At 38.0% G+C, this 22,282-nt stretch overlaps 1 protein-coding gene across 2 annotated transcripts in view; it reads right to left on the reverse strand.

Annotated features, from left to right (window-relative positions):
- The window catches only part of PDZD8 (PDZ domain containing 8), a 98,082-nt gene that overhangs the window by 19,380 nt on the left and 56,420 nt on the right, over window positions 1-22,282 (reverse strand). For both annotated transcript variants that reach the window (XM_002821183.6, XM_054522939.2), the window contains one exon: window positions 20,956-21,058. In XM_002821183.6, coding sequence (XP_002821229.3) covers window positions 20,956-21,058 — 103 coding nt within the window. The remainder of the gene's footprint in view (window positions 1-20,955; window positions 21,059-22,282) is intronic.

Genomic DNA, 22,282 nt, shown 5'->3' on the forward strand with positions numbered 1-22,282 from the left:
ATTCAGAAATATCAGTGTATTATTCTGTAACTCTCTGACTTCTAAGTAGAAATAGTGGTAATTATTTTCCACTTAGAAAAATCACTAATGTTGACTTAAGAAACATGTTTTTAACAAAACCTTTAGTAAAGCTACTAAGGAAGTAAAGCAATGGAAAGAAATGCACTAGTTGGAAGATGGTGGACAGGAGACAGGGCTAACATGTAGCTCCCATATGCATGGACAAAACAGCGTGAAGAGACTCACACTGTGGTCTTTTGCTTCAAGAATCACCGCGGGAATGTACTGGGAAAACCAAAAGAGTTCACAGATCCTTTGAAAGACATGGGCACGCCACTGCAAATTCCTCAAAGCAGGTGAAAAACTATGAGTTCTCAAAGTGTGAGGGGGGAAAACCTACCTCGGAACACACATCCCTACTGGGGAATCTGAAAATCCAGATGACAGGAGAAGGATTTAACCTTCCCTAGGGCTGAAATGGGTTTAGGGAGTCATGAGAAATATAAAAGTACAAGTAGCAGTGGGAAGTGCCTTGAAAGCACTCCCAGTCTCCAGCTTGAGCCCCAGGAAGCCATCCGTGACTACATCTCACAGGGGCCCTCAGGGAAGGCAGCTAGATGAACTGGGGAGGGGTCATGGGGCAAAAGAAGCTCTCAACTGAAATTGGTAGTGGTTTCAACTGGGCACAAATTTTCTTAGAGTCTGGAGGATGAGCAGGAGCTGCTGTGGATACAAGCGAGTAAGCGAGGGCAGAACACAGGAGCTCCCACCGATCCAGTGGGCAGATGGGGAGGGGTGAGGTCCAAAAGCCGTAGCAGGTTAGCTCACGGCCTGTGGCAAGGTTTGAGCAGGGCATTGCAGGAGTGAGACTGGCTTCGCCAACTGCCTGAGAACTGGGTGAAGCCTCTCACTACTGGCTATCTGCCACTTCCCTGGCAAACTATATAACACAGTAGAGGCAGCAAAGATCCCCTCTGGAACATAATCTCATTGGCCTGAGAACCACCACCTGCCCCCTACAGCGGCTGTGGCAAGCCCCACCCAAGGAGAGTCTGAGCCCAGACCCAACTAAACCAAACCCACCAGACGGTATTTCCCCACCCGCCCTGGTAGCCACACAAACACAGAAACTCTTGGGAGCTTTATGGCCCCACCTATCATCTGAGAAACTAAAATACTTACCCTGGCCATCTTAGGACAAGGCTTAGAGCCCCCTACTAGTACCAAAGCTGTGCTCTCCTGAAAGTGCCACTTCCTGGCTGGAGGCCAACCAACTCAGGCCATTACAGCAACTCAGGACAGAATAACCCTGATCCCAGGAAGGGGAAGACAACACCTAATTCCACTGCCTGCAACATCCTGGCTAACCAGAGGTCCTGAGGGTGTCCAAGTGACAACTTCATTTCTAGTATAACCAGCATTCAAGAAAGCTAGCACACTAAACACATCTACAACCAAGGACTCTTACAGAGTCTACTTTACTTCCCTGCCACCTCTCCCAGAGCAGGTGCTGGTATCCATGGCTGGGAGACCTAAAGATGGATCACATCACAGGATTCTTTGCAGACATCCCTGAGCACTAGCCTGGAGCCTGGTAGCCCCACCGGGTGGCTAGACCCAGAAGAGCAGTAACAATCACTGCAGTCCAGCTTCAGGAAGCCCCATCCCTCGGGGAAGGGGGAGAGTGCCAAATCAAAGGATCACCCCATTGGACAAGAGAATCTGAACAGCAGGCCTTGAGTTTCGGACCTCTCAATTAGTCTACCCAAATGAGATGGAACCAGAAAAGTAATTCTGGTGATATGACAAAAGAGGGTTCTTTAACACCCCCAAAAGATCACACCAGCAATAGATCCAAACCAAGAAGAAATCTCTGAATTGCCAGATAAAGAATTCAGGAGGTTGATTATTAAGCTATTCAAGGAATACCAAAGAAAGGTGAAAATCAACTAAAAGAAATTAGAAAAAAAATAGGATATGGATGAAAAATTCTCCAGAGAAATAGATATCATAAAGAAAAAGCAACCACAATTTCTGGAAATGAAAGACACACTTAGATAAATACAAAATGCAGTGGAAAGTTTCAACAACAGACTACAATAAGTAGAAGAAAGAACTTCAGAGCTGGAAGACAAGGCTTTTGAATTAATCCAATCAGAAAAAGACAAAGAAAAAAGAATAAAACAAAATAAATAAAGCTTCTAAGAAATTTGGGATTATGTTGAATGGAAAAACCTACAAATAACTAGTGTTCCTGAGGAAGAAGAGAAATCTAAAAGTCTGGAAAACTGATTTGAGGGAATAATTGAGGAAAACTTCCCTGGCCTTGCTAGAGATTTAGGCACCCAAATACAAGAAGTTCAAAGAATACCTGGGAAATTCTTTGCAAAAAGATCATTAGCTAGGCACGAAGCCAACAGGTTATCTAAAGGCAAGATGAGGGAAAGAATCTTAGGAGCTGTGACAAGAAAGCTTCCTGCAGGAGGGTTCTTTTTTGAGAGGCATGGTGATAAAAGATGGCAAACAAAGGGCATCTGGCTGTAGAAGAGGGGGAACCTTGAGGAAGAATTTCTTTTGGTTGATTTTCACCTTTCTTTGGTATCTCCTTGAATAGCTTAATAATCAACCCCCTGAATTCTTTATCTGGAATTCAGAGATTTCTTCTTGGTTTGGATCCATTGCTGGTGTGATCTTTTGGGGGTTTTATAGAACCTTGAGGAAGATATTTCTTACTCAGTGCAGCAATCCTGTTTTATTCAATTACTATCGCACTTGTGTGATCTTGTTGCCTACATTTTTAAAATAACAGAACCATCACTTCCTTCAGCTATTACACGGGTTTTTGTAGACTGGCCAGGGAACCTATATGTTAGCACAGGTTATATGAGAAACTCCACCATGTTTCTGTCAAATCAACACCTTTACCCTCTCCTCCTCCAGGTCTCTCTTCAGTACCAGGCCAGTTCTCTAATTTCACCTGTTTTCTCACAGGTTAAAAAAACTTGGCCTGCTTTTCCCTCATTTTAAAAAGCTGCCACCACTTAGGGTTTGTTCTGGCTTCCTAATTCCTATTATTCCAGAAAAATGCAATATTTTTGTTTCATGGTCCTCTGGCTGGATAAACATCCTAAATAAGCAGGAGTAGAATTAGACTAATAAGTACAGAGACTCTTTAAAAATTTGCTTATATAAATGGAAGTTTTGGAAAACATGTCTGAAAGTAGAAATATTTGTTAATGCCAATCAAATACTCTGAATATTCTCGGATTATCCAAATTTTAAAATGGTCTTCAAAAGCCATTCTATAATGTAGCATCCAAACATTTCTGTCACAAAGCCTCTTAAGTTTATAAAATTTAGTCCTTCTGCTCATGAGAATATAAAAAAGCTCCTTTGGTTGAAGGAACCAAAACTCTACATGCTACAGATCTTCCAAAGGCGATTGCTATGAATTGAATATATGTGTTCCCCCATCCCCAACCGTCTACCAATTTATATGTTGAAATCCCAACCCCCTAACATGATTGTATTAGGAGATGGGGTCTTTGGGAGATGATTAGGTCATGAGGGTGGAGCCCTCTTTTATTAGTACCCTTATAAAAGAAGCCTGAGAGAACACCCTTGTCCCTTCTGCCATGTTAGGACATAGGGAAAAGACAGCCAGCTATGAATCAAGAAGCCAGCCGACAGTGAATCTGCTGGTGCCCTGATCTTGGACTTCCCAGCCTCTCAAACTGTGAGGAATACATTTCTGTTGTTTACGAGCCACTCAGTTTGTTATTTTTATTATAGCAGTCCAAATGGACTAAGGCAGAAACTAAAAATCATCATTTTTTTCTTCTTTTTTTGAGACAGTCTTGCTCTGTCATCTAGGCTGGAGTGCAGTGGCAGGATCTTGGCTCACTGCAACCTCCGCCTCCCAGGTTCAAATAATTCTCTTACCTCAGCCATCAGAGTAGCTGGGATTATAGGTGCGTGCCACCACGCCTGGCTAATTTTTTTTATTTTTAGTAAAGACAGGGTTTCACCATGTTGGCCAGGCTGGTCTTGAGCTGGCCTCAAGTAATCCACCCACCTCAGCCTCCCAAAGTGCTGGGATTACAGATATGAGCCACTGCACCTGGCCAAAAAATCATCATTTTTGAGCGACCAGTGTACAAATCACCTTTGTTTGGCTTGCTTTTGGCACTTGGCAATTGAATTCTGAATATCAGGAACTGGGGCCATTATGATTAAAGTATAAGAGAATTATTTCCAAATTTTCAATTACAATTGAGAGGTCAAGATTTCTAAAACTAGAACAACTTTTTACATTAAATAAGTTACTGAGCTGTTTGCAAGGTGAACTTCTATGTACAACATACTTGGCAGAAAATATGTTAGAAATGTAACTTTGGTTACATTTTCTGAATGAGCAACTCTGGTTATTTTGGTAAATACCAGATGTCAGATCAATTTGTTTATGGTTAAAGGATACAATTTACTGCCAGGTGAGGGACTACCAGCTTACTATCCATCCCAATTAGAGGCAGCAAGAAGGCTGTTGAAGATCGAGGGCTAAATTTCCTATTTTACCATCCATCACCTTTAAAAATCACAACCATAATTGATGATCCCAACTAACTCCATTAGCATTAGGCTAAACACAAAGAGACACACATTTGTTCTTGTTCATTTTCGTTCTCTCCTCCCTCCCTTTTTCCTCTAATTCCCTCTTCTCTCCCTCCCCCGACAGCCCCCACAAACACCCTTGAGTGTAAGGTAACTCAAGTAACATTTGGTTCAATTTAGAAGTGACTAAGTTAGAACTAGACTACTATTACTCAATTTCTGTTTATAAAGCATATTTCAGTAAATTATAATTCTGAAAAGTTAATAAAACAATTTCTAGGTTCTAGAACAAAACAAAGAAAACACATGAAAAGAAACAAAATGCTGAGCTTCTGAAGGGTCCTTCTGGTATCAATCTAATTTACTTCTAAGACAGGCAGTTGTAACAGCACAAAAGATATAAACTGAAATACTTCATGGGACCCTCAACCACTTGGAAACAATAGACCTTGTTCCAAGGAACCCACTATATTCTCAATCATTTTCCATTTAGTTCCATCACTTTAATAGAAAAAAAAGGAGATACCACATTTACTAGGTGTCATCTTTGAAACTGTCTTACCAGCAAAGAGGATTCACAATTTGGATGCACACAATCACACCATCTTTTTCAAAGTAAGTATAACTCTTTGAAACAGACATATGGCAAATGTCTTGTTTTTATCTCTTGGCATAAAAATTACTAACAACTCCCACAGAACTTTTCAAAAGACCTGTCACTATATTTAAACAATTCATAAAGATATAAAATCAGAAAAGTTCTTAAACTCATAAGCCAGATAAATGGAAAAGAATCTCTCAACTAAGGAGAAATGCTGTATCTCAATTATGACAAAAATTATATATACAGTTGTGCCTTGGTATCTGATATGGTTTGGCTGTGTCCCCACCCAAATCTCAACTTGAATTGTATCTCCCAGAATTCATATGTGTTGTGGGAGGGACCCAGGGGGATGTAATTGAATCATGAGGGCCAGTCTTTCCTGTGCTATTCTCGTGATAGTGAATTAAGTCTCATGAGATCTGATGGGTTTATCAGGGGTTTCCGCTTTTGCTTCTTCCTCCTTTTTCTCTTGCTGCCTCCATGTAAGAAGTGCCTTTTGCCTCCTGGCATGATTCTGAGGCCTCTGCAGCCATGTGGAACTCTAAGTCCCATTAAACCTCTTTCTTTTGTAAAATGCCCAGTCTCAGGTATGCCTTTATCAGAAGCATGAAAATGGACTAATACAGTAAATTGGTACCAGTAGAGTGGGGCGTTGCTGAAAAGATACCTGAAAATGTGGAATCGACTTTGGAACTGGGTAACAGGCAGAGGTTGGAACAGTTTGGAGGGCTCAGAAGAAGACAAGAAAATGTGGGGAAGTTTGGAACTTCCTAGAAACTTGTCGAATGGCTTTGCCCAAAACGCTGACAGCGACATGGACAATAAGGTCCAGGCTGAGGTGGTCTCAGATGGAGATGAGGAACTTGTTGGGAACTGGAATAAAGGTGACTCTTGTTATATTTTAGCAAAGAGACTGGTGGCATTTTACCCCTGCCCTAGAGATTTGTGGAATTTTGAACTTGAGAAAGATGATTTAGGGTATCTGGCAGAAGAAATTTCTAAGAAGAAAAGCATTCAACAGGTGACTTGGGTGCTGTTAAAGACATTTGGTTTTATAAGGGAAACAGAGCATAAAAGTTTGGAAAATTTGCAGCCTGACTATGTGATAGAAAAGAAAAATCCATTTTCTGGGAAGAAATTCAAGCCGGCTACAGAAATTTGCATAAGTAGCAAGGAGCCTAATGTTAAATCCCAAGACCATGGGGAAAATGTCTCTAGGCCATATAGAGACCTTCAAGGCAGTCCCTCCCATCACAGGCCCAGAGGCCCAGGAGGAAAAAGTGGTTTCGTGGGCTGGGCCCAGGGTCCCTGTGCTGTGTGCAGCCTAGGGACTTGGTGCCCTGTGTCCCAGCCACTCCAGCTGTGGCTGAAAGAGGCCAACGTATAGCTTGGGCTGTGGCTTTAGAGGGTGAAAGCCCCCAAGCCTTATTGAGCCTCTGGGTGCACAGAAGAATTGAGGTTTGGGAACCTCCACCTAGATTTCAGAAGATGTATGGAAATGCCTGGATGCCCAGGCAAAAGTTTACTGTAGGCTTGGGGCCCTCATGGAGAACCTCTGCTAGGGCAGTGTCAAAGGGAAATGTGGGGTCAGAGCCCCCCACACAGAGTCCCTACTGGGGCACTCCCTAGTGGAGCTGTGAGAAGAGGGCCACCAACCTCCAGACCCCAGAATGGAAGATCCACTGACAGCTTGTACCATAAGCCTGGAAAAGCCTCAGACACTCGATGCCAGCCCATGAAAACAGCCGTGAGGGAGACTGTACCCTGTAAAGCCACAGAGGTGGAGCTGTCTAAGACCATGGGAACCACTTCTTGCATCAGCATGACCTGGATGTGAGACCTGGAGTCAAAGGAGATCATTTTGGAGCTTTAAAATTTGACTGCCGTTCTGGATTTCGGACTTGCATGGGCCCTGTAACCCTTTGTTTTTGCCAATTTCTCTTATTTGGAATGGCTGTATTTACCCAATACCTGTATCCCCATTGTATCTAGGAAGTAACTAGCTTGCTTTTGATTTTACAGGCTCATAGGCGGAAGGGACTTGCCTTGTCTCAGATGAGACTTTGGGAGGCTGAGGTGGGCAGATCACCTGAGGTCAGGAGTTTGAGACCAGCCTGGCCAACATGATGAAACCCCGTCTCTACTAAAAATACAAAAATTAGCCCGCATGGTGGTGCGTGCCAGTAATCCCACCTACTTGGGAGGCTGAGGCACGAGAATTGCTTGAACCCGGGAGGCAAGAGGTTGCAGTGAGCAGAGATTGCACCACTGCACTCCAGCCTGGGCAACAGAGCAAGACTCTGTCTCAAAAACAAACAAACAAAAAAATACACACACACACACACACACACACACACATACACACACACACACACATATATGGAGAGAGAGAGAGAGATTCTTAAAGGGGTGCATTTGAATAGTACAAGGAATGAATCCTAAATTATCTCACATGTTGAGGATCCCAAATCTGGAAATCTGAAATCTGAAATGCTCCAATGAGCATTTCCTTTAAGTGTCATGTCGGTGATAAGAAGTTTCAGATTTCAGAGTGTTTCAGATTTTTGGATTTGGAATGCTCAACTTGTATAACGCCTAAATTTTCAGAAATTAACATTTAATGGATAGCTAAGAAGCTGCTGAAGTCAGCCTCTCCTAAGAACTAGGGCAGATTTAAAATTAGTTTTTGAAGAAAATCTTCAATGTCATCTAGCATGGCTTTGTTCTAAGAGTTGGGTTTGAGTTTTGGCTCTAACATTTACTAGTTTTGTCACCTTAGACAAGTGATTTAGCCCCTGTGAGTCTTAACCATAAAACAGTGACATCTGATATCTACCACACTGGGTTGTTGTCAACATTAAATGAAACTATTGGCATAAACATCTGGTGCAATCTGGGTACAGGTACTTCTGTTATCTCCCCTCAAGAAGATTTCTTTCTGGATGAAAATACAAGTGACCCCCCTCAATCTTCAAAATAGAATGCCAGCTTGGCCATTTGATAACTTGGTTTCTAAAGCAACTGGATAGTAAATCGGGAATGTATCCATTGGTCACCTCATCTAAGAGACAACAAAGATCTAGAAGTATAATATGAAAAAATAAACTCTATTATACAAATATAACCAATCTAAGAGATCTAAGGAATAAAAATGATCCTCTGCTCAGGTTCAAAGGCTGTTAGGAAAATAATTACATCCTAATGATTACCTTGCAATATACTTAAGGTTTCTTCTTTTCTCTTTTACAATGATTGATGTTTTGATTGGAAATAAATTTAAATTTTATACTACCATTCCAGTAAAATAAAAAGTTCAGTAAAATATGCAAAGGCCGAGGTTGTCAGGTGAACAACAGAGTAGAACACTCTTGCCCTTTTTAATTCCTTTGTTAAATAGAAACAGTTCTTATTCTGAATCACCAGGTCAGGCCTCAACTTCATATAGTATCACTCTACTTCTGCAAATGACTTACATCTTACTAAGGAAGTATGAGAGCCTTAGGTACAGATAGGTTTTTTCTTTTTTATAAATAAGTTTTATTTTTTAACTTACTTTTTTATCTTGAAATAATTTCAACCTTACAGAAAGGCTCCAAAATTAGTAAAGAATTCCCATTTATCCTAAACCCAGATTTTCCAATTATTGACATTTTGCCACGTTTCCCTCTGCATATTATTTTTCTGAACTATTTGAAAATAAGTTATACATATGATGTCATTAACTTCTAAATACTTAAGCATGTATTTCCTAACAAGGACATTCTCTCACATAACCACAGTACAATTACCAGAGTTAGAAAGCTAACATTGGGATAATACTATTATCTAATCTACAGCCCTTATTCCAGCTGAAATATAATTTGAAATATGAATCAATAGCCTTTTATTTTTGCATAATCTTTGACCAAGGAATTACTTACATCAGTAGTAAACTACCGCCTGTTGGCTACTTATGCTTTAAGAACACACAAGCATATTCGTATGTGAGCAATGGGTGTATATGTATGTTTATAAAGTTTTTTCTAAAAAGTTAACAGTGATCTCTCTGGGTAGTGGAATTATGGCTGACTTTTGTAGTCTTCTTTATAGGTTTCTAATTTTTTTTAAATGGGGGAAAATTGCCCATACCAATTTCTAAACATATATAACTTATCTTACACAGGTTGATTTTGTTAAAATATGCAAGTTTCTGCAAACAAATGAGTGTATCATCACAAAAATTAAAAATCTGCTTCATGATACTTCCTTTTGCTTAACGGCCTCCCACTTAATCTTCTGACAACACTCTCAGTATTGATCAACTTACAAAAGATAATTTACACATCATTCATTTAGGGAAAAAGTCATCTGTCCATACTCTATTACTAGATAACCTTTAAAAAAAATAATGAATTATCCAGAAGTAGTCTTATTTACAGTGGTTAATAAAACACCCTTATATCTTCCAGCATAGGGCATATTGTTTATACATAAACAATTCTCAAATATAACCACCTATTTCTCTAGTACAATCCAATATCAATGTAAACCAACATGCTTACAAAAGGGAAACACAGCTGTTCCCAAATCGACTTTAAACTCTACTCATGTTCAATATTTAAGTTGAGAAATACACAATAACTAATGAAAATACTACAAAGACGGGTTTAATAAGACATATGAATTAAGTGTTGCTGTTGCTACCCCTTTCCACTTACTTGTTTGAAGGCAAAAACAAAAATTTTAACTAGTCTTACTTTTAGCTTATTCATTTTAAAGTACCTTCAATTAGTATATTATAGAACTTCACATTTATAGCAAAATGCAAATGGGTGAAAGCTAGAGATGTCAAATAGTGAAGTATCATGAACTACTTCCTAAATGTTTTAAAACTTTCTGTTATTAATTACAACTATCTGGAAGCACTAACATCCATGCTATGATATTAATATTCTTTATTCCTAAAAAGTTCTTAATTTCTTATCTTAAATATTCCTGATGAAATATAAATGCTTGTCCATATTTTATCCTCAGTTGACATGGGCAGCAGCTATTGATCTCCATCCTCCTTATAACAGCTCTTAATAAGCTTGCTGATATTCTCAAGTCATTATTTGAGAACACATACTTAAACAACAACACCACTATCTCATGATTGAGGAGGATACTCTCCCTGCCCTCCTCACGTTGTTACACGAAGGATTTAAAAGCGTCTTATAAACTTGTACGAGAAAAAATAAATAAATAAAATAAAAGGGAGTGAGTGTAGGGGATTTTTAAGGGCACACAAAATATATGCACTAAAACCATAGGAACAAAAGAGGTCAATCAGGTTAAGTTAAATAATAATAGGTATTATGTGCCAGGTATTATGCTAAGGGTTTTACATACATTTAACCCTTATATCCTGTAAGGCAGTTACTATTACCTCTACTGTAGAGATTATGAAATACCTTGCTCATAGTCATAGAGCTAGAGTGGAAAAAGCTAGATCTGAACCCAGGCCTATAGGACACCATTTGTGGAAATGATATAGTATTAGTTAAGAACATCAGCTGTGGAGTCATACTGCCTGGGTTTGCAGACTGTTTTTACTGCCAGCTAGCTGGGTGATTTGGATAAATTACTTCTGTCTTTGCATCTCAATTTCCTCACATATAAAACAGAGATAATAATAGTGCCTATTATCATGGTATTGTTAAATGAGGATTAAATGGTTAATGCATGTAAAATCTTAAAACTATGACTGGCACAGAAAAACTGCAGAAACTTGTAATTGCTGACTACCACTGGACTGAATATATGTAGACAGGGAGTTGAATGCTACTGCCAGATCTCTCATAACAACTCCCTAATACTTTCCTAAAGTGTTTATGTCCTAGTTCTGCATCCGTGTATGGCTCAGAAAATCAGCTATTTGGCTAAGTGGATTTTTATAGGAAGGTGCTACTGTGCCTTGAAAAGGATGTTTTAACTAGTGAGAATGTATGGACTGTGTGAATCAGTTTTAGTTGAATCTCAGTAAACTGCAGGATTCTGAGAAACAGAACCTAAAATTAATGTTTAAGTTTTATGACTGTTACCTCCTTTAACTTGCTCTTAAAAAAATTTAGATTCTTACTACAATAGTGTGAAACTACTTTGCTTTTCTTTATCCTATATGAAAAAAAGAGAGCTTAAAAACATAGCATAAACCTCAAACCATTCAACTTACTAGTTAAGATACTAAAAGCTGAAGTAACAGCAGTAAAAATTAAAAAAAAAAAAACAACATAGTAGATCAAAGCACCACATGAAAAACATTCCATCTCTAGCCTGGCCTTTGATAGTCACTATACCTCAAACAGCTTGTACAGAATGAGATCCTCTTTCTCCTTTTCCTTCTCCCTCCTCATAGCTCATCTTTCTGGCTTCCTTGCTCACTCCAAAACCCCCTCCATTCCCAGTGGTATCCAAGCCACACAGACTCTATTTTCCATTTCCATTGCCACCTTTCTAGTTCAGACTTTCATTACCCCTCACCTCTACTTTTTCAGGTCTTTACCCTAGCAAATCATCCTTGATTTTATCCATTGCTGCCAGGTTCAATAAACATTATTGACTAACTTCTATGTGCTAAATACTGTGCTGCACATTTTAATATATTTAATCTCAATTAACCCTCATACAACCATAAGAAGCATCAGTCCCATTTTATAGAATAAAGTACTTGTGGATGAAACGGGTCTGGGGACTCTTGACTAAGGTCATGCTGGAAAAAGTGGCCTAGCTGAGACTCAAATCCAGCTCTAAGTCTGTCTGAAGAAACATTCTGATATCACTTTCATTCTAAAAGCCTCCAGAGGTCCAATAGTCTTGGAGAGTAACAGCCAAACTTCTTAGTGTGGTATTTAAAGTACTCTATAATGTGGTCCAACCTTTTTATTCTTGTTTTGCACAACTTCTTATGCTATCATATTCTTTAGCCAACTTGAACAACTCACTCTATCTCAAAGATACTCAAATAGTCTCACTCTTAACTGGGGATTTTGTTATGTCCTCATCTTGAACTGGCCTCTCTGTCATCTCAAAATCCTATATATACTATGAGGTTTGGTTCAAATGTCACCGCCTTAATATATTCTTTTCTTGTTTTCCCAAAGAATGTTACTTCTCCCTCATTGGAACCTCACAGTACTACTGATACTCACAGTACTGTTGCTCTTATTTCCCTACTACTTATTTTCCTTGAAGGGAAAGATGATACAATGTCTTATACCTCATATTCAGTTTCCTGTTCTCATACTCATAGTGCCTTCCACTGATTTGATCTGGAGAGTTTATGTTTGTATATTTTAACATAACTTCCTATTCTTTCCCCAGCATCTTAGAATCATAGTAAACATACTTAGAAAACCTAAGACAGAGAACTACATCCTCATTTTTAATCAAGATGAACTTTAAGAGAAGAAATGTTCCATAGGATTTACTATTAAAGCTCAAAGGCATTTAGTTTAAAGAAGCCAAACTATAGAACGTTATATATGGTTAAAATTTCATTGAGTCCCTACTGTATTCACAAGTATTATCAAATTGAACTAAACCTGAGTTTTCATAAAAACTGACATTTTCAAAAAGGCTTTATTTGCTTTAATCTTTCTCTTCCTTTTGATAAGATTAAGACTGTAAATGGCAAATGGTTAAATAAGAGCACCAAAACGCTATCTGCAAGGCATCTGGCCTTAAAAAAACACACCAAAATGCCAACTCTGAGGCATCTGGCCTAACGTATTTGTAAGTTTGTCTGTCTCAAATATTCTTACTTGAAATCACAGTTCTTTAGGAAGCTCTTTTATACTCTTTGTATGTACATTCAACAATACATGATAGAGGTGGACTTTGTAGGTGCATTCAATTTCATTCAGCAAGACTTCTAAAACTCCAAAACTGAAAGGGAAGTAAGGCAAGTAAAATTTTAGATTATACCTAGTCATTTTATTTAGGCTACATTAAACTATATACATAGAGTAAGAAATGTTTTTGATGTTTTCAGTAATGCCAGAAATAAAATACTATTATGCACCATATCTGTAAACTAAAATCCTCACTCTAAAAATCAGGCTTTTCACAAAATTAATATTGAGCAGTAAATCTCTCATTTTGTGGACTTCCTTACCCTAAACATTTTTATTTGGTTAAAACATACATCAGGAATAGCCTTGAAGATGGAAAGGAAACAGAAGTGTGACTAAAAGTCACGCTAAAACTTTGAAGGTCTGGAAGAAGAAGGGTTGAGGTTGAATGAAGGCTCATGGTCAGACAGCCAGCCTTAGTCATACCAAAAACATTTACTGAATACCCACTGAATGCCACGTGCTATAAGCAAAACAATCATGGTACCTGCTGATAGGGAAGATATTGCTGGAGACAATACTGATCACATTATCATAGAAACATAAATACGAAATCCCAACTGTGATAAGCATTACCAAGGAGTTTCATGATAGTTAGGAAAGGTTTCCAGAGGAAATGATGATTACTGTTTTATTAATAGGCTCTAAGAAAACAGAAAACTGAGTAATACGGAAGGCCTTTAAAACAGAGGATAGCTACTTGGTGACAGAAGAATTGAGTACCCAACAGGAGACAGTGAGGAAACTCAGATATGAGTAACAGTTCTAAGAAGTTACTATCAACCTTTGGCTGGAAGGAAGAGGGGCGGGGAGGAAGAGGTGATATTAGTAGAGGGCCAGAGGCTACAGTATCAAGCAGAAGCTGGAAATATGGTGGGCCTGTCCTGTCAGAAGCATGGTGCCAGGAAGGAGAAAGAATGGCTGTGAGACACATTGTCCAATGCAGAGGGGAAGAGGAAGAAAACCCTGGCATTCCCAGTTCACTCCTTTTCCCATCAGTGCTTTACATTGGTCAAACCTAGCTGAAATACAGCCTGCAAAGGTCAGCCTTCTCGTGGCATACAGCAGGGAAGGGCCCAAGAATGTATCTGAGGGCAAACAAGCTAAGGTCTAACACAAGCAGAGATCTGACGAATGGGTTAACCAAGGTTTGTATGGGGAGAAATGAGTTGGGGGTAGGGTGCACATGTACCATGGCTGTGTAGAGGACAGAGAGTATGGCAAGTATGGAGGAGAGAAAGATGACCAGCATGGCTAAACTGGAGAATGGCAGGGGAGAAAGGAGGGCTGGAGAAATAAATAAGGACCACGCCTGCGAGGGCTGGAATCTGTCATCCTACAATACGCAATCAGAAACCACTGAGGCAGGCAACTGATAAAATCAGATTTGTATCTCAAAAGTTCATTGATCCTCCCCTTTCCTCCCAGGGCATTCACTAAACAACTGCAACAAGCCAGAAACTCTACTAGGTGCAGGATACATAGCATAAAAAAAATACAGCATGTTTGTGTCTCTGTGAAGTCTACCAGCAAGTGTCTAGCATGCTGGATTATCGAAGACCTTTTAAGTATTCTTTTAGCGTGAATCATCTGATTATCATCAGGAACATGAGATTTATCTTCATTGCTCCACAGATTTAGTTCCAGTAAAGTTGCTGATTATCCTTATTGTTTACTTTTTGTATTTATACACTTCCATTAGTCATTCACCTACCTTTGTCTTTTCAGCTGAAGAACACTAATTTTTTTCCCATCCATTTATCTTTATATGGCTATCTCATTTCCGTGTTAATTTTAATTATTTGTCCTCACCCTATCCAGTCCTGTTTTAAATTCCTTGTATTATAGTAACCATAAATGCACAAATAATTTATTCCCAGAGAATTTCATAGTTTTAAAATAAGTGTATAAAAAGATTTCATTTTGTGACATCTTTCATGAAAAGTCAGATATCTTGTTTTGGAAGCACAGTGACATACTGACTACTTCTTTAAGAATCCTAGATCTCATATTTTAAAGTGTAGTTTGGATTTAATTCTTATATACTTGTCCTGAGAGCTCTTCCTTCATATTCTACTTCTTAACCTGGCACTTCTGAGCTGAGTGCCATGTGTAAATCTGAAGATTATACTGTACATTCCTTCTTCTAGATCTGTGCTGTCCAATATGGTACCCACTAGTCACATGCTTCTGAGCACTTGGAATGTAGCTGAAATTCAACCTATGCTGTAACTGTAAAATATATACCAGATTTCAAAGACTTTGTATAAGAAAAGAATGTAAAATATCTCATTGATTTTTATGTTGATTACATGTCAAAATGACCAGGTTTGGGATATATGGGTCAAATAAAACATTACTAAAATTAATTTCACCTGCCTGTTTTTTACAGTGTCCACTAGAAAATCTAAAATTACATAAGTGCCACATATTATATTTCTATTAGTGCTGTTTTAAATCATTTATGAAAAATGATCAAAGTCTCGGACTCAATCATTCAGGACACTATACCTGATCATCCTTACCCTGTTTCCCACATCTCTAAGCCAGATCTAATTGTGACAAAATATTCTCCTAGGAATTAGATGTCGGGAAACTTTGGTATGGATCTTCATCAAAAGCTTTCTAAAAGTTGAAAATGCATTTACTGTTTTCATTTCTTCTATATGCTCATTTAGCATCTTCATATTAGATAAGAATGATTTCCCTAAATACTGTTTTTTTTCTCCCAACTGATTACTTTTCCTTTACACTAAGTCTTTCCTGTATTCAACTGCCCTAATCGTTACTCTGGAAGTAAACAAAGACTCACTGGGCTCTATAATAAGCCAGACTGTCTCTGAATCAGGCTTAATCTTAGGCAAGTGGACATGGCTGATCGTATTTTGAAGGCCCTTGTATTCAAATCCCATCTCCCCATACTTTCAGATCTCTCCTTAACTCTGTTCTAAAATGATCCCATTATCATCACTACTAATTATTTGAATACCATTCACAGTCCAGTTTTTGTTAGAGGTAGTGGGATTTAGTCAAACAAGTAGAGATCTTATAGTCAGAAGACTTTGGCTCTTTGTATATGGGAAAAGTATTTCATAGATTCTAAAGTGCTACATATGTTAGATATTTTGTTTGCATATCTTGTTTCTTACCCTGGCAGTAGTTCTTAGAAAACAGGTAACATCTCCTCAAATATCTCTTTAATTGTACGGGCATGTTTAAAAATTGATGGGAGCCTGGTATCAATGATTTACCTTTTAGAATCGGATTAGGCTTTGATGAGAAAACAATAGCTTTCTTTTCTAAAAAGAAGAAAAAATACCACTCAAGTCAAACAGAAAGAAAAAGTCCAAAATCTAGGAGGTGAATTCTTCAGGCTTCACAATTTTAAATAAGGCTGACCCTATCTAAAGCCCTTCTTATAACAGTTGCCAGTTAATACCATGTAACACTCAGAAAGAATATACTGTTCTGATTAAGAACTCCAATATATCACTTATGGATTCTCCCCAACTGTTAGCTGAATGCTTTTCAGGGATGCATCACTTCTTGCTTTTAAGGTAGATCTGAAGTAGCATGTCATCTCCTAATGCCTTTAACCACAGTTCCCTCTGGTACCTGCATACTGGGCTACAAAAGGTATGAAGTACTTCTACTCTTTTATTTATACTGAACAAATGATTGTTCTCTCTTCTACCCATCTACTCTAAATAACGAGACCCAAAAGCTTCTTTTATAATTTCCTCTCCATTTCAAAACAGGAAAATATTCATATTCATCTTTCCTTTCTGATAGCGACATACTTATATACCAATATTGTTTGGATTTTCAACCTCGTGTCTCTCATTGCAAAGGGAAATACTTGGTCTCTTATGAAAGGCAATTGCTGTCAAGTACCTGAATGCAGAGTGTGGTAGGTTGAAGGAAGATGGAGAGTAGGGTTAGCATCAGAAAATGTACATAAAAGCTTGTTTCTAAAAATCAGAACTCCTTACATCCTTTTATTCAGAATGAAATAATAGGTGGGTGTTTGTACTAGCCCCTACTGCCTTTTCCTCTACCCTAGAATTCCCAGATTCAGAGGTTCCAGAGCCCGTTTTCATGGTGCCTTCTCTTTTCCCCAGTGGCCTCAAACATTCCAAATTGGAAGGACAGAGTTGGAATAGAACAACCTATTTGAAGAATCAAGTGAGTCAGTGTGGATAAATGATGAAGAGAAGATACAGAAGGCACAGGCAGACTAGCTAAAATAGGAAGAGAGAGGGAAAGAGAACAAAACTTTTATTAATAATCTATTTGGTGTCTGAGGCTGGGTGCGGTGGCTCATGCCCATAATTGAAGCACTTTGGGGGGCCGAGGTGGGTGGATCACCTGAGACCAGGAGTTCGAGACCAGCCTGGCCAACACGGCGAAACCCCATCTCTACTAAAGATACAACAATTAGCTGGGTGCAGTGGTGCACGCCTGTAGTCCCAGCTACTCAGGAGGCTGAGGCAGGAGAATTGATCCAGGAGGCGGAGGTTGCAGTGAGCTGAGACTGCGCCACTGCACTCCAGTCTGGGAAACAGAGCTAGACTCTCTCAAAAAAAAAAAAACAAAACAATAATCTATTTTGTGTCTGGAACTAGGGGTAAAGCAACTGGGTGGTCAGTGGCAAGAAAACTCCAATTCTGGGAGGGTAAAACTTAGGATCTCTCTCTTTCAAACAATGTGTGCTAATGTGACATTTATGTGTTCTGTGGCGCTAACCAGGCACATAATGATTCACATGGGCTTTAATATATGTCAGATTAATTTATTGTGAATTTTATTTGTAAGTACTATACATTCCACAGATATTTATAGATAGTTTTTATAGTTTATTACTAAAATATCATGGCCTGAAACTTTTTAAAATCTGAAAACTCCTTAAATTTCTTTCTTGGTGAAAGTTAAGCAAAGTATGATCACCAAACCTGAATACTGCAATGGACTCGAAATAAATCACAAATTGCACTGTCTCTTTCTGGTGTGGTAAAGTACTTTTTAGTATTTACTCTGTCATCTCTTGTAAGATGATCCCCTAATTTTTGTTTAAGCCTAATATCTAATTTACTTATACCTCAGCTATCTTGGCTGATAGGATTCTCATGAGGAATCTTTATTATTTTCAAAGAACAAACACAACCACAAGGTACCTCATTTATCCTATGAGCTCTTTTATTGTACGAATGAGCTAAGCAGGGCACTGGTCTGAGTGAGTTTGCTCCAGACTTTTCTTGGATTTCTAATAAGGTATTTCTAAAATAGGCTTTATGTAGGGTATTTGCTAAATTATTCTTTGCAATTTCTCCCTTATGTCCCAGTTTATAAAAAATTCCCTTAAAAATAAAAAGTCACGGCCAGGTGTGACAGCTAGTCCCTTTAATCCCAGCACTTTGGGAGGCTAAGGTGGGAGGACTGCTTGAGGACAGGAGTTCAAGACCAGCCTGGCTAAGACAGAAAGACCCTGTCTCTACCAAAAAAATAAAAAATAAAAATAAATAGATGAGTGTAGTGGTGCACACCTGTAGTCCCAGCTACTCGGGAGGTGGAAGCTGAGGTGGGAGGATAACTTGATCCCAGGAGTTGCAGGCTGCAGTGAGCCATGATTGTGCCACTGCACTCTAGCCTGGGTGACGGAGCAAGACCCTGTCTCTAAAAAAATAAAAAATGAAAAGGTCATCAAATAGGTTTGAGTTGTTTTCTTGTGGACTGGCTATACAAAAGCCATTCATAACTCCTGTTTCTCCCTTGCCTTCTACTTCTACCAAGGCAGAAAAATTAAAATGGCTTCTCAAAGTGTACTTTCTTGCTGCTGAGGAGGCCATAGGACTCACTTCTGGCCAATGAGATATAAGCGGAAGTCCCTGGGAGGAACTTCCAGGAAAGTTTTAAAAAGGACATGGCTGACATGTGCTTTTGGCCAGCTTTAGACCACACCCTTTTTCTTGAAAGGTAAACTCCTAAGGATGCATTAGACATCTTGCAACCATCAGGGCAAAAACTCTACGCTAAGGAAGATGAAGGAGGAAGCTATGTTCCTAGATTACAGTGTTATACTCCTTTAAAAACTCAAGGCACATTAAAAGTATGACAGGAATTAAGTTTCTTTTATTCTGTATATTCATTATAATTAGTGACTAACTTCACTGAACAAATTTCAACATGACATACTGCTTAAACCTAGAGATTGTATTTATACAAAGATAGCATCCTAAACTCATCAAATAATTTAGCATAATTGTTTTAATGATGTTCTATTTTCTACCCATATTTGTAATGTATTACAAATTATTGAATCCTACTCCCTGATGTTTTGTCTTAAGGAACTAATAATTCTCCTCCCTAGGAATATTAAATTCAGACATTAGTAATTTAATGCCTGTAGACACTGTTGCTATTTTCAACATCAGATATAATTAATAACCTAGAATTCTTTCCTCAAAACTACTTATGACATACGCTAAGATCTAAAATAATGACAAGATTAAAGTCTTACCAATTTTTGCTATAAAATATTAGAACTGTCTAATCTCATATCTTTGCAAATATAATAAAGGATACTGAAAATGCCAATAGCAATGGCAAGTTATGACCAATTCAAAGTAAAGGCAAAAATTTAGCTGGACAAAACAATAATGCTTCTTCATGTAGTTATGTATTTCAAAACAAATTCTAATGCTAGTTATTTCAGTCTTCTGAGGAATTGCTTCAAATTGTTTGAGATATAACTTAAAGAAGGTTGGGGCAAGAACAGCCACCAAAGAAAGGGGAAACTTTCCATGAAACCTCTATTTTGACCATGTCATTACCATGCTCAAAATGTTCAACAGCTCCCCACTGCTTTCATAAACCAAAACTCTGTGGGCCAACCATTCTCCCTTTCCAGTTTTACTTGTCCCTCCTTCTCCACTCTGATCAAAATTACCCTCTTTCTTCCAAAATAATTTCATACTGCCCAATTTTTATATACGGATGTTCACAACAGTTAATACCTAAATAAATCAGAAACAATTTAAAAGTCAAAGGAAAATCCATAAAAATACGACATAGTTGTCCATTAAAGACTTAGTAGGATTTTAACTGTTACCCTGTAGTACTGGGTACATGCTTCTACTAAAATAATTATTCATTATCTGAAATTCAGATTTAACTGGGTGTCCTCTATTTTCTCTGGTAAGCCTGTTCCAGTGTCATCTCTTTAGAGTCCTATTATCACCAGATCTAAAGAGCCTCCTTTATCATAACTTATAATTCCTCTGTCATAAGCCTATTTTCTACATAGCACCTGTGAATCTCTGGGAAGAGCTTTGTTCACTTTTTTTGTTTACCATTTATTACTGTGTTCTATCTTTACCCTATAAAATGTAGATCACCTCCTCCCTCTTCTAATCCCCACACCACAAATCTACCCCATGTTAGTATCACAAGAATAGGGGCTTTTTTTGTCTTGAACAGTTTCTCTTGAATCTAAAACAGTGCCCAGCACAAAGTAAGTGCTCATAAAATATCTGTCCAATGAATGAATAATGCATACTCTGAATTCACATGTATTTGAAGGTGTTTGGTTAAAATTAGTTCCTTCTAATTTCATAACTGAAGCAATCTTAAAGTTCTGAAAGGAAAGCTAGTCGGACTAGGTTTCTTGTGCAGGTAATGTGAATACTAACTATAGTTTCTTGTGATTTACTTTATCACTGTAGTTGTATTGTAACGAGACAAATAAATAAGAACTGTTCACAGCTATTTGCACATGACCAAAAATAACTCTAGGAATACAGAAATAGTAATAAATGCATGCTTATAAAATAGAACTTTATACAGATATAAAGCACTGTAAATCCATTTTACCGTCTTAATAGAACTCCTCTGTTTTTCTTCCCAAACACTACTGCTTAACTCAAGTGTGCAATGAACATTTGCCTCTCTGTCATAGGATCCAAAAATGAGTAACCTGCAGAATAAAACAAAACAAGGGAGAGTATCATACCTGTTATATTCATTAAAATTTTTCTTTCTGATTATTATAACAAGAAACAACACATTACTCCATTACTATTATAGTTTTAGTAACAGAAAAAAAAATTAAGTCAAATATTTTATACACCCTCTAGTGGAAACATGAAGTAAAGCTAAAATTTGGTGAGATTCCAGGATACACTATTTTTCAGCAGCTAAGTCAAACAAATACAAAGTATTATCTACTCATTAGGTAAAGAAATTGACCAAATATGTACACGTAGCAGCAAGAGCTATACATCTTCAAAACAGACTGTTGAATTTAAAAACAAACAAGATGCTGAATAATGCTAGTATACCATCAACTCTGTAAAACACATACACACACAAAAGTGCAATATAATTGCTTATAAACACACACACACACACACACACACACACACACTCTCTTCATCTACTAATGTGACCTCAGGCAAATTATTTAACTTCTCTACGCTAAGCCCATCTCCTCCTCTAGAAACTCTGGGCAAAAATAGTACTTACCTCTAAGAACTGTTGTGAGTAAAAGGCAATGCACACAAGGCATTTAGCATAGTGCCTAGCAAACACTAAGTGCTCAATAAATGTTATTTCTATTATTCTCTTGAAAACAACTGTCAAGGAATATTGGCATCATGTAATTTTACTGTTTAATATTTAGATCTAAAAAAGACATATGAGGTCCAATCACGAGATTATATAATATAGTTTTTATTGCTGAAGAAAAAAGGTTACTCATGTGTCCAACTTATATATTATCTGTCCTCAAAATCAGAATGTAAATCTGCCAACTTGTTTCAGGAGTGAGCTTGAGAACAGCTTTAACACTAACGAACATGTTGACTGTTACTCTATTACTTTACCTGTCTATGAAGATCATGAGGTAGTAGTGAATAATGAAAAGGTGAATAAAACACATTAGAGAAATTTAAAAAGAACTGTGTCCACAGGTTAAAGACCTCAAGCAAATCATGCCCACACTCCACAAACTAGACTTACAAACAGAAGCCTGAATAAACTCGTGGTGAAAAATCAAACCAAAACAAACAAAAACAAACCCCTAAAATTCTAAGCTCTAAACCATTCTTAAATAATCTTAAAAGGAACTTTAAACTTAGTGCTTAACAACCTATTATCAAAAAGAAGGCAGTCCAAATACATACAGGATTCTTAAACATAA

Source organism: Pongo abelii, chromosome 8, assembly GCF_028885655.2.
Source record: "Pongo abelii isolate AG06213 chromosome 8, NHGRI_mPonAbe1-v2.0_pri, whole genome shotgun sequence".
Classification (NCBI taxonomy): domain Eukaryota; kingdom Metazoa; phylum Chordata; class Mammalia; order Primates; family Hominidae; genus Pongo; species Pongo abelii.